The sequence below is a fragment of the Notolepis coatsorum genome (genome assembly GCF_963971535.1).
Source record: "Notolepis coatsorum genome assembly, chromosome: 2".
Lineage (NCBI taxonomy): Eukaryota > Metazoa > Chordata > Actinopteri > Aulopiformes > Paralepididae > Notolepis > Notolepis coatsorum.
This window is the reverse complement of record NC_140166.1, coordinates 193,519,547-193,533,017: the sequence shown is the minus strand read 5'-3', so window position 1 is coordinate 193,533,017 and position 13,471 is coordinate 193,519,547. Positions and strand designations below refer to the sequence as shown.

Here is a 13,471-nt window from a genome sequence, read left to right as displayed (position 1 = left end):
AAAAATATATATATGTATTTCTACAATTTAATTCAAATTAAATAATCCAATTGATGGTCATCATATTGGACAGCACAGTAATGGGACGTGTAATATTAATGTAGTCAACAAAATAGTGTACCGACAACAATCAATGATAAATGATGAATATGGATATCTTGCCCAGCCCTAAGTGTAGGCTTGTATACAGTACTGTGGCTCTTTGCATGTGTATTGTCTTCTCTCTCCCAGCCTCCGGTCAGGTGTATCTGCGGTTCAGGTCGTTGATCCTGCGAAGGCCGTCCTGGTTGTAGATGGTCTTCTGTACAGTGATGAGGTAGGGGAAGGCAGAGGGCAGCTCCACCCTCCGGCTCAACTTCTGGTGGCCCCAGTGCAAGCAGCGCAGCCTCTCGGCCAGGTCACGCCTGCCTGTGCGTTCCAGGCCGTCTTGGAGCAGCTTGGTCTTATTGGGCTTGTCCCATGACCTCTCATACCTGTGGACAGAGACATGCGTGAGAGAGAGACAGAGAGAGAGAGAGAGAGAGAGAGAGAGAGAGAGAGAGAGAGAGAGAGAGAGAGAGAGAGAGCGAGGTGAGAGACAAAGGGGAGAGAGAAAAGAATGACATACAAACACACTAAAAACTGTGTGAAATGGATCAGTCTCTCACAGGGGAGAAGATGGGGTTAAAAGTTATAGCCAAAATTCAATTTCTGTCCAGAAAGGCAAAATGTTTAGATATTAAAACCTTGAAATTGCTGGCTATGACACTAATTCAACCCCACTATGACTATGCAAGTACAGCGTGGTACACCACCCCTAAGTACATCAAAACAAAACTACAGACATCCCAGAATAAAGTGATTAGGACTGTTTTTTTTTTAAACTTAATTTTTTAGCGTTTATCGCTTTTCTGGTCAAGCATGACCGACAGATACAGGGTGAAACGGGATATAGATCAGGGGAAGACATTCTGGCAAATGACGGCGGGTCCGGGAATCGAACTCGGAGTCCACCAGATCCGTGACGCAACACGGTTTTCCCCGACGCAGAAATAGCGCCGAGATATGCGGTGAGCTACCTGAGCTCCCCGATTGAAAACTTTATTAACAGATTGCAGAATGGGTACAGTAAAGTACAGCTCAATACATACAATTGTTAAGGGGATGCAGACCAGAGAAAGACTTTCGTCTTGTTTACATCAGGGATCCCCCATTTTCAATTCATCATAACATATATGACATACACGACATACAGATAGACAGTACTGCTACATCTATACATTTATGATATATCAGATTTGCAAATACAGTACTGTTTGTGATACAAAAAGAGTCCAGAAAAGAGAGTATATACATTTGACGTAGAAACTGTACATTGGAGGGTAGGTGGGGGGGACTGTACATTGGAGGTGGTTGGGTGGGTGGGGTGGGGGCACTGTACAACTGTACAAGCAAAACTGTACACTGGAATATTGACAAAACCATACTTGGTCATTTACTGTACATTGGGTTGGGTTAGGACATTTACAGGGGCCAGTTTCGAATTGCAGTCTCCCGTAGGTGTTCTTTGAGAGTGTTTTTGAAAGTGGGTAGTGATTCACATTCCTTTACAGCTTTGGGTAGGGCGTTCCACATTGATGTGGCATAATTGCGAAACGTGTTTAGTCCCTTGTTTGAGCCGAATCTGGGTTTAACATGATTTGTGGAGCTCCCTCTGGTGTTGTGATCGTGGTATTCACTGACCTTTGGGAAGTATTTTGACATGTACATGGGTACCTTGGTCGTGTAGTGTATCTTGTAGACCAGGCCCATTGCAAGTTGCTGTACTCTGTCGTCTACTCTAAGCCATCCTAGTTTGTCAAAGTGGGCAGGGGTGAGGTGGGTTCTAGGAGTAAGGTCAAGCAGTAGTCTGACCAGTTTGTTTTGAGATGTTTGTAATTTTGTTTTTAGCGCCTGTTGGCCTCTCCCAGTTCACAGAACTCAAATGGTTGTCAGTTGAAGACAGAATCAATTATTTGAAGCTGAGTATTACCCATAGAATAATGAATAGTTCCGTTCCGAAGTATTTAAAAGATTATTTTAAACTCGTCAGGGAGACTCGTGGCTATGCCACCAGAGCAAGTGGAACGGATATTGTCCCCTGTAGGATTAAGAGTGAGGCTGGGGAAAATACCTTTCAGTATTCAGCAGCTATACAATGGAATGAATGAATGAAAACTTTATTTAACAGATTGCAGAATGGGTACAATACAGTATACGGCTCAATACACACATGGAACCAGCTACCATCTCATATAAAATAAATTGTCACGATTAGGCATTTTAAAAGAGCAGTGAAGGGATGGTTGCCTAGCCGCTCGACAATTATAAACTGAAGCAGTTTATTTTGTATACATGTTGTTCTATATTGTAGTGTAAGAATTGTATGTATTTTTCTAAATGTATAAGAGCTATCTTAAGTGTTTATTGGGAAGAATTCTTGTTTTAATGTGTTTTTTGCACCTTGCTGAGACCTACATGTGCCAACTATTGCTGTGACATATGAGGACCACAATGGAAGTAAAGTCTCTGACTTTATTGTGTGATAATTCCTCAAACAATGTAATGCATGTGATGGTTGTGGCCCAATTGGGGTTTAAATCCTGTGTGTATTTTAACATGTCTAAAATAAATTCATTCAAACACGTTTTGGGCTAAGTGTATTGTATGTAGATGGTGGAGTGCTAATCTGGAGTCAGCTAAGAACACTAAGGTCTTCATGAACTTCATGAACTTACTACAGACGGTTAACCGGGTTAATGGTAGTCAGTGCGTTTTCGAGGGGACCTTTTGTCCTCTCGCCAGGCGGTCATTGTAAATAAGAATTTGTTCTTATTAATTGACCTGCTGGTTAAATAAATAAATACTTTTTTTAGTGTGGTAGTGAAAGGGTTAACACTTTGTAGTGTGGTAGTGAAAGGGTTAACCTTCTGTAGTGTGGTAGTGAAAGCGTTAACACTTTGTAGTGTAGTAGTGAAAGGGTTAACCTTCTGTAGTGTGGTAGTGAAAGCGTTAACACTTTGTAGGGTGGTAGTGAAAGGGTTAACCTTCTGTAGTGTGGTAGTGAAAGGGTTAACCTTCTGTAATGTTGTAGTGAAAGCTTTAACACTTTGTAGTCAAGTCAAGAGTTTTATTTGTCACGGCATACAAGTATACAATGAAATGCGGGGGGTCTTGCCCGCAACGATTGTGCATAATACAATAATAATAATATAATAAGAATCCAATAGAATGACATTGTGCAATAATACAAGTAATCAAAGTAGGGCATATCGGTATATGTACATGAGTTTTGTAGTGTGGTAGTGAAAGCGTTAACCCTTTGTAGTGTGGTAGTAAAAGCGTTAACCCTACCCTAAAGGGCTGCGTCCTTTCCCCTTGGCTCTTCTCCCTCACACCAACCAGTTCACCCCCCTGGACAGCTCAGTCAAGGCCTTCAAGTACGCCGACGACACCACCATCCTGGGCCTCATCTCCAACAACAACGAGTCCATTTACCGGCAGGAGGTGGACAGAGCAGTGAGGTGGTGCGCATCCAACAACCTCCTGCTCAACAGTAACACCTCCAAAACCATGGAAATTGCCCTAGACTTCGGACTTAAAAAAAAAGACCCATACTCCCAATAACCATCGCAGACCAACCCATAACCCAAACTGATTCATTCAAGTTCCTCGGCACCCACATCAGCAATAAACTCAAATGGGACATTAACACCACTGCCATCATCAAAAAGGCCCAGCAGCGCCTGTACTTCCTCAGACAACTGAGGAAGTACAGAGTCCAACAACACCTGCTGGTCCAATTTTACACTGCCATAATTCAAAGTATCCTTACCTCATCCATCACAGTCTGGTACGGTTCCACTGACAAACACACCAAACACAAACTCCAACGCATCATCAAGACAGCCTCCAAAATAATTGGCTGTCCCCTCCCCTCTCTGGACTCCATCTACACCTCACGCACAGTCACCCGCTCTGTTAAAATAGTCAACGACCCCTCTCACCCAGCACACCACTTATTCCAGCACATGCCCTCAGGTCGCTACAGGTCCATCCTAACCAGACACACACGCTTCACAAACAGTTTTTTCCCCACAGCAGTTCTTTGATAGGGAGGGGGGTTATAATCTGAGGGGAGAACACAATTTAAAGGTGCTAAACGTACGCACTACCATGAGAAAAACACTGCATCTCGATATGTGGAGTGAAACTGTGGAACAGTCTAAATGTGGTGCTAAAGCAATGTCCAAACATGAGACAATTCAAACTGATGTATACGGAAATTATGTTCACAAGGTACAGGGATGAGGAAGGGACTTGATATTCACGGGTATTTACATTTTTATTTTGTTTTCTATTTTATTTTATTTTATACATATATAGTTTTTGTTTTTTGTTTTGCATATATATATATTTTTTTTTCTTTTCTTTTTTATGTTTAAAATAGTACACTCATTTGCGTAGTGGAAAAGGGGTAGGATTAAATAAGTGTATACTTCTTCCTACTCCTTTTTGAACATGCAGATTGAGTTGTTTTGCTTTTTGTTATTGTTTGTTGTATTCATTGCATGTTCGAAATAAAGACTTCAAATCAAATCAAATCAAAATCAAACACTGAACACCCTGGCCCGCCCCCCTTTGCACAGACGGGCAAGCATCTGTCACTGACTGACACTGTTACCGTGACTGTCCTATATGTATTTATGTATATATGTATTTATTGTGGGAGTGGGAGGGGGGGGGGGGGCGTTTTTGACATTTTTGATGTTTGATGCAGGGGCGGGGCTAGGGGGTGGCTACTTGGGCTCAAGCCCTGAATGTTTTCTGAAAAGCCCTGAATCTATTAAAAAAAGAAAAAAAGAAAATATCATAATTTTTTTTCTTTTTTTTTGACAATTAATCATTGTTACATGAAAATATGTTTGCACCAGATTTAGCAGAAGCACATTTTCATCTGTAGTCTATCCAGCTGCTAACTGTATTTGAGTGAGTTAAGTCTTGGTGTTATGGTAGACTCAGACCTAAGCTTTAAATCACAATCAACAAGTTGACAAAAACATAATTCTTCCACCTTAGAAACATAGCTAAAGTACGGCCATTTATAAATCAAAAGGACGCTGAAAACCAGATCCATGCCTTTATCTCAAGCCGACTCGACTACTGTAATGCACTCCTTACCGGCCTCCCGAAAGAATACGATGATAACTATTTTATTGCAATGCACTATTGCATTATTTTATTCTATTTTACTAACTATTTTATTGCACTGCACTATTTTACTTTGTATCAGTGATAATCAAACCGTAAACAAAGACGCATATTAACACTTTCAGCGCCAGATGGCGCTGTTTACTGTTACTGTTGAAAGGCCAGCGCCTTTTAACATGGGGATACGTGGCTGTGTTTGCAGGCCTAAAGCTATATTATATATTATAGCTATGGATCTAATAATATAGTCGATTGTCATTGAGTTTCTTCCGGTCAAGATGCAAAAAACTGATCATTTTTCCATCCATACATTTCCGTTTTATACCGTCGTGAATATGAGTGTAGTTTCAGGGTGGTCTGGTGTCATTTCCAAAATGACAGAAACCAAGCCACATCGTTTCAAATGGAGTGCAATAGCGGCCGCAAGGTGTTAGGCGGCGGTATTGGACTTTTGAGATCTCAGACCCATCCCCAGTGATAACACAGGCTGCCAGCATGTCTTTATGAATGGAAATATCGAATAAAAGAAACAACGATGAAAACCTGACTATACTCTGGTTTTCGGGGGTCCTGGCGCTCAACGTTCGGCGAGTTAACCCTAGATCTTAGATCCTAATATGAAAAACGATGTGATTTAATGTTCTATGTCTTACCTTGACTTTGTCTATTTTACTGCTATCTATTTTATGCTTTATGTCTGCACTTTATGCATTGCTCTTGATCTGCCAATGTTGTGCTCATTTTATGCCTGTCTTTTTGTACTGCTGTGAAGCACTTTGAGCTGCAATTCTTGTATGAAAGGTGCTATACAAACACAGTGTATTATTGTTATTATTATTATTATTATTATTATTATTATTATTATTATTATTATTATTATTATTATTATTATTATTATTATTATTATTATTATTATTATTATTATTATTATAAATTATTATAGTTTGCTTCATTAATTAAAGGGTGTGAATTTAAGTGCCTTTTGTCTGCTTTAAGGTGGTGGTATAAGTTAAAGGTTGTGGTGTCGAAGTTAAAATCCTAAATCCGCCCCTGGTTTGATGTCTGTTTCATGTTTGATGTAACCAGTGTTTAACATCTGTACCGAAAACAATTACCACCAACCATTGTTGTGTGGCATTAAAGTATCTTGTATCTTGTATCTTATATTGTAACCCTTTGTAGTGTGGTAGTGAAATGGTGAACCAAAGAAATTGCCCTGTCGCTTTTATCAGGTCAGCCATTTTCCCCTTACAATGCGACCCAAGGTTAAATGACACACCCACATGCACACACCTACACGCACATCTACACACCTACACACCCACACACCTACACACCCACACACACACACACACACACACACACACACACACACACACACACACACACACACACACACAAAACAAGCATCTATTATACCAGCTCTCCAACATGTTCCTGGCCTGGACTCTCTTCTCAGTGGATTTGATTTGGAACTGTCGCACCTCATTCCTGGTGAAGCCCAGTTCATAGGCAAGGACTGTCCACTCAAAGCCAATCTGCCTGGACAGCTCCTGCACTGTCTTAAGGTTAATTACAGCATCCTATACAGGAAAATCATGTGCACATTTAGCAAAAACATTCTTTGTGCTTAGTGATTTGAAGAAGATACCAGTGGATATGTTTTGATGTGGTGTGCTTTTGATGTTGTCTCTGAAATAGTAAATAGTACACTCTCACACACACACACACACACACACACACACAATTGTATACCTCTTGTGCTTGGCTGGACATGATCTCAAACACCACACACACCTCTGGTCAGTTTTGTTGAATTGTCTGTACAAAATCAAATGAATAAAATGCTATCTTTATATATAAGTGTATCCATTATTGCTTTACATGTATTTCATAATGTTTGAGAGCTAACAAAGATATATTACTCACTCACCTATTACTCTGAGCTGTTCCCTTATGCTACTAAACTAAACTTCCTCAACGTTGCCACGGAGATTTAACATCAACATACTGTCCAGTTAAAGATTAGTCACTTTGGCTCCAGGGTCTCTTTTGTGGCTGATCATCTTTAGTGTAAATACGGTGCTCCATGTTAGAATCTATACAGACATCACACGATCATGGCAGAATTACCTACAAACCGTTGATCTGATTACCGAATGACTCAATACAGAGGATTTTTGACTTTAGCCATAGCTTTTCAAGGTCTGGATCCAAAGCAATGTCATGGCATCATAGTATGTACTACTCATCACATTGTGTAACAGCGCCACCCAGTGTTGATACTGAGTATAGGCCTTCACAAAGCTGCACTTGGATGTAGTTGTATTTGTGCTGTATTTGTTGACATGTAGATGTTGAAGTGGTTCTTGTTGAAGACAGAGATGCTGCAGTGCAGGGTCTAGAGGAGGGTGGTTCCAAGACACTGGAGCTTTCCTTGAGGTGTCGTGGGTCTAACTCAATGAAACCTCTACGACGGGGAAGTGCCCACCTGACAACATGTCCATCATCCGCACCGCTCACCCACCTTTTACCTACGAGTGCACTCACCATAGTATATGGCACAAGGGATAATTAGCCTATCTCAAGTCCTTTTCTTGATCATCCAATCACAATTGCTTTTGCTTTGCTTTCCTCGGACAAACATAGTTTCAAGTTTCAAGTTTCTTTAATAGTTGTCACACAGAAGTACAGAATACTTTTATACAAAATGCTTCTTTCTGTTACGCTCCAGAGACTGTGCTAGACAAAAAAGATAAGTATGAAATAAAATAGTATAGCATGTAAAAAATAGAAGTAAAAAATAGAAGTCACGTACGTAGACACAGTGTTCAGTATATACATATGTACAATGTTCAATGCAGAATAGAAGTAACTGAGTTACCATACAATATACTATGCAATATACTATATAGTGCAAAGCAGAAATGGGATGAGGTACAATTTAGGTACAATTTACAGTAAGGTGTAATGAGGTATGGGTTGTAGTGCAAATCCTTTACCAATCAATATAAAGTGTGTTTAGGTGTTCTAAAGTGTGGAGAGTGGGTGCTGCAGTGTGTTGTTTGTTTAAAGTGAGTGTGTGCGTGTTGTTAGATTCTGATCAATCTGGCCAGTATCACGTCTTCGTCTGTTTGGCTCTCCATCCACTCCTCTGCGTTGTGTAATTGTTAGAGGCTATGTTGTTGTTAGAGGCATATAGAACACTAGATAGCTTACCCGCGCTGCCGGCCGCGTGAATACTTTGGGCAGCCGAAGAGTGCTTCCGCGTTGCCCTGATTGGCCGACGCCCGCCTACGCCCGTTTCGCCCTACGCCGATAACGCGCGCATGCGCATCCGATTCCCATCAACACATAGGTTAATAGGTGCGTTTTAATAGGTTTTTGTCACTACATTGACGCGATTCCCATTAACACATAGGTTAATAGGTTTTGTTGTCACTACATTGACTCGATTCCGCCAACACATATGTAATATTAATAGGTTTTGCATAATAATAATAGCAATACTTAGAATAATAATACTTAGACAAATGCACGCAATTGGCACAAGTGTAAATTATGCATTTGTCACTACATTGACGTGATTCCTATCAACACATAGGTAATATTAATAGGTTTTGTCGTCACTACATTGACGCGATTCCGCCAACACATAGGTAATATTAATAGGTTTTGTCGTCACTACATTGACGCGATTCCGCCAACACATAGGTAATATTAATAGGTTTTGCTGTATAATGACAATACATTCGAAGCTGTCTGACGCGCCACTGTCGTGTCCATAGGCAGCGTAGCGATTTCAAAATGAGATTATTCAAAATGAGATTCGATTAAAATGTATTGTCATTATACAGCACAATACATACATATACATACACACCATCCAACCAGAGTGGATAAATTAATTAAACGAAAAAAAAAAAACTTGAACCAAGTGAGACGAACGAGGTGAGCTAAGTTGACAGATGTAAAAACACTTGTGCCAATTGCGTTTGTCCCTAGTATTGGCATTAATAAATCAGATGTCATGCTATGTTCTACAGTAGGGCGTACTACTGTGATACCCATTTCAAAGTGCGTGTGTGCGAGGCTCGCTCTCCGCTCTCCACGCATTATTTCTACGTTTGGAGTATATTGTATATATGCAGGTATATATACCGTATTAGGTATTATCTGATGCAGCGTTGCTAATATGGCGTGTTCTGTGATTAACCAGGGCGATTACCAGCGTTGCTAATATATGGCGTGTTGGTGTGTTCTGTGATTAACCGGGGCGGCGTATTCATAGATATGGGCGTATTAACCTGGGGGAGCCTCATGCGCATGCGAGGCGTAGCACGCAAACAAGCACCTGGGGCGAGCCTCATGCGCATGTGCAGCGTAGGGTAAACGAGCGTAGAGCTGGTATTCACGAAGGAGGGCGCTGGCCAATCGCGGCAATGCGGAAGCACTCTTCGGCTGCCCAAAGTATTCACGCCTGCCGGCCAATGGAGAGCGACGTCGTTGTAGGGCGGCCATCTTGCCCCAGGCAGCTCAGCTACTGATAACATTAATGTCTATGGTGCATGTACTATTTAAATAACCATAGATTGCTCAATTCTTTACCGATTTTCAAACGGGTTGGTTTGCTATAAACATCAAAGATGTAGTTATGATACTGCATACTTATAACTATGGACTTTCATATGAAAATAACTTTTTACAAACCGCTTGAATCATAGCCACGTTAATAATGCTTGTAATAAACCAAACCGTTTGTAAATCCGTCAATATTTCAGCGAGTTATGAGTATTTTTGTCTGTGCAGATCACTCACCCTCCAACAGCTACCATAGAACGTAACAGAAAGGCTGACTGGGGCAAGATGGCGGCGGTTCAGCGACGCTGGTGACTCCGCCTTAAGCTATCTAGTGTTCTATATATATCTAGAGGTACTACACTTCCCAGGGAAAATACGGATGTGACGTTTGAATTCATCCGGCGCTCTCAAGGGCATCAAGCTAATCGCCTCTTCGTGTTAGCAGCAGCGGGTACACACGTGCAGAACAGAGGACCAATACGTATAAGGTTATCATTATCACTGCAGATAGAAATGGACGGGTTTGGTTCCGACTTCTCAGGAGGTGGGGCAGGTGGTAAAATGGATACTGGGACGATCATGGAACAAGTTAAAGTCCAGATTGCGGTGGCTAACGCACAGGAGCTCCTGCAGGTACGCTAACGTTTAATCAATGGCTTGCTATTGCAAGTTAGCTCGTCGCTCAAGTTATTTGTAATAATGAAAATGTACCGTTATAGAACAAATCAATAGCCAGTCTTTTGACAACGTGCAAGCTCACTTTCGAGCTACTTTACCCCAAATTGCATCATTCCAATGTTTTTGATTGTCCGGGAAGACATTTGATTGTGTAATTTAAACACCTCTTCGTTATGTTGCAGAGAATGACAGACAAATGCTTCAAGAAGTGCATAGGTAAACCAGGAGGCTCGTTGGACAACTCGGAACAGGTATGCAAATGTAACACATTGTTTGTCATCATAATCCCAGAGAGGCCTATTGCAGTACAGACCTAAGGATATTACTCTTGTCATATATAACCTTGTTGTTATTGATACGTTCCACGAAATTCTGCAAGACTTTATTCTTTACCTTCAATTAAAGCACATCTCCTATCATTGCAGAAGTGCATTGCCATGTGCATGGACCGGTATATGGACGCCTGGAACACAGTGTCCCGTGCTTACAACTCCAGACTACAGAGGGAAAGAGCTCGCATCTGAACATCCTCTCATCACCCTTCCACGCCTCAGGCTTGTGCACCTGCATATTACAGCGTAATATGATGATGATGAGGAGACTCATGGTGCTCCGGCTGATGCCACAAACTACACATGGGTGAAGCCCCTGTGTGGCTTTGGATATAACATGTTTTTGAAATTTGGATGGCCACTGAGGAGGTTTTTTGCCTCAGCCGTGCAGCATTTTCAGTGGTTGTCCAGGGTGGCGTTCATAAGGGGTAGCTCCATGGTCGATTGCCTTGCTAGTAAATGATAATAATTTGTGTATCTTGTGGTGGTGGTTTTAATTACATGATAAATGGTCTTGGTTTTTCCACACATACATTAGTGTGGCACAACTCTCAGCTGATAATGGCTGTGCCATATTTCTTGGTGACGTGCACTTCCTACTTTAGGGCACGCGTGGAGGTCAGGATTCAAAGTAAACATTTTTTATTTTTATTTTTTTTAAAGAGCAAGAGTGGTGTGTATCAGATTCTGTAGATAACCCACCAAGCTTTTACTTTGGCACTTTGGGGCAACAGTGGCTCAGGAGGTAGAGCGGTCGTCTGATAATCTGAAGGTTTCTGGTTAGATTCCGGCTCCTCCCGGCAGCGTGTGTCAACGTGTCCTTGAGCAAGACATCCCTAACTGCTCCCAATGAGCAGGTTGGTACCTTGCATGGTTGCCTCTGTGGATAAAAGCGCCATATATATTATGCAGTCCATTTACCATTTGTGTCTTCTGACATCCTCTGTGTAAAAGAAACTCGTCGTAGTATTGTGCCACAAAAGTCAATACTGTGGAAAAACTAGACTATTAATCATGCAAATTGAAACAGCCACAACAAGACACAGATGACAGGCAATCAACCACAGGGCTAATCCTTATGAACACCGGCCCTAGACGAACACAGAGATTGCTGCATGGGTGAGCCAAAAAATTGCGGTGGCTTTGGAATAGTGTCCATCCAAATTTCAAAACATGTGTCTCCCAATGCCACGCAGGGTCTAGCGGTCATGGGCGTGTGTGGCAGCACTGTCGCGCCAACACCGTCTCTGTGACTGTACTACAGACGGGCCAGCAGAGCCTGTGAATCCTAGCCAGAAGAATAACGCTGTGTGGACATTTTCCTGTCACTCTGAAGATTGGTTTAATTTACTATTGTGTGTTTCTTTATTATGTAATAAATGATTTATTAAAAAAATATTTAAAAGATGGTAAAACCAGAGAGTCTAATAATGAACAAACGGACTAGATGAGACCTGTGCTTTTAAAATGCCGCAATCAAACGGAACATGTAGGTCCACAGGTGCGTAGGACAAGACCATGGGCTGACAACGGTAGAACAAAGAACTCTTGCACACTTCGTCTGCAGTCCAGATATATGATAACCTGAAGAAGGTCCATATGTTCTGATTGCCAGTAAAGAGGGCAGTGTGCGAGGTTTCTTTTGTTCCTGAGCTGCAAGCAGCAAGTAACTCTGAAAGGAACCCAACCTGAGTATAACATAAGAGCAAAATGGCCACCGTGTCCATGGCAGCACCACAACCTTGGCCCTTTGCACTTTTGTTTACTACAACTTGTGGTGTATATACAGTGACATTTTATTCCAGTGCCTGGCCTACCGCTATTAGACCTTGCCTGAATGTATCTTGTGTCATCATTCTGTGGAGCTCCAGAGCCTGTGCAATTGGGACAGGAGATAGTTTTACATTAAGACAAGGGTTTAAAGGGTGGAGGGGGTGAATATCTACATCTCTTAACTGTTAGCAGTGTCAGTATGGTTCCCTTTCCTTTCAGTATGGTTCCCTTTCCTTTATCACAGGGTGTGTGTGCGACAGTGAAAGTGTGTAGGTGGTAAATGAAAAATGAAGAGGCATAGAAACACCAGTGGTCCCTGAAGGGGTTTTGAAGGCTTCTCTTCCCACGCTGTTACCCGCTTTCATTCACCTGGAGGAATCGAGGAACAACTTTTTGTTTTCATAACTGTGAACCCGGCATTCATGAATCCTCCAAACAGTCCTATAGCAGAGTACGCCTCGAGAACAAAACTGTTTTGTCTGACCTGTTTTCTAGTTGTCACACTATCTGCCACCCTTCACAATAGTGGGCTTGTTTTAACAGGGTCTGCCTTGCCGCAGACGGGGTACTGAACCCTCCGCGGCTTTGTGTGCAGTGCACGGTTTGTCAAATGTCTTGGAACTAGAATCCTTCTTTCATCCCCTTGACTTTTGTGTAGGGAAGCGAGAGTGAGCATGGCTTGCTGTGTTTGGGAAGGATGTCGGAGTAGTGTTCTGGTGAGCGACTGGGACGCTATGTTTCGCGAGGAATCAATAAATCCTGTCAATCAACTGATTGTTGGGTGTTTTTGTACCAGTATTCATTCTTAAATGTGTGCAAGTCTGTCAGTGAAGGGGGGGGGGGGGTAGTGAGTACCATTCTGTCTGTTTTGAACTTCC

The 13,471-nt window shown here is 41.8% G+C and overlaps 2 protein-coding genes across 2 annotated transcripts; one reads left to right on the top strand and one right to left on the bottom strand.

Annotated features, from left to right (window-relative positions):
* Nucleotides 1-238: 238 nt before the first annotated feature.
* LOC311223671 (uncharacterized protein) lies at nucleotides 239-7,005 on the bottom strand (the record flags this gene model as incomplete). The annotated part of the gene is made up of 3 exons (XM_084308443.1): nucleotides 239-473; nucleotides 6,649-6,812; nucleotides 6,985-7,005. 3 exons carry the CDS (start codon nucleotides 7,003-7,005, stop codon nucleotides 239-241), a joined length of 420 nt encoding a protein of 139 aa, XP_084164569.1.
* Nucleotides 7,006-10,214: 3,209 nt separating this feature from the next.
* timm13 (translocase of inner mitochondrial membrane 13 homolog (yeast)) lies at nucleotides 10,215-12,502 on the top strand. The gene is made up of 3 exons (XM_084308895.1): nucleotides 10,215-10,443; nucleotides 10,671-10,739; nucleotides 10,914-12,502. The coding sequence occupies exons 1-3, from the start codon at nucleotides 10,324-10,326 to the stop codon at nucleotides 11,010-11,012; spliced, it is 288 nt and encodes a 95-aa protein (XP_084165021.1). The 5' UTR covers nucleotides 10,215-10,323; the 3' UTR covers nucleotides 11,013-12,502.
* Nucleotides 12,503-13,471: the final 969 nt, after the last annotated feature.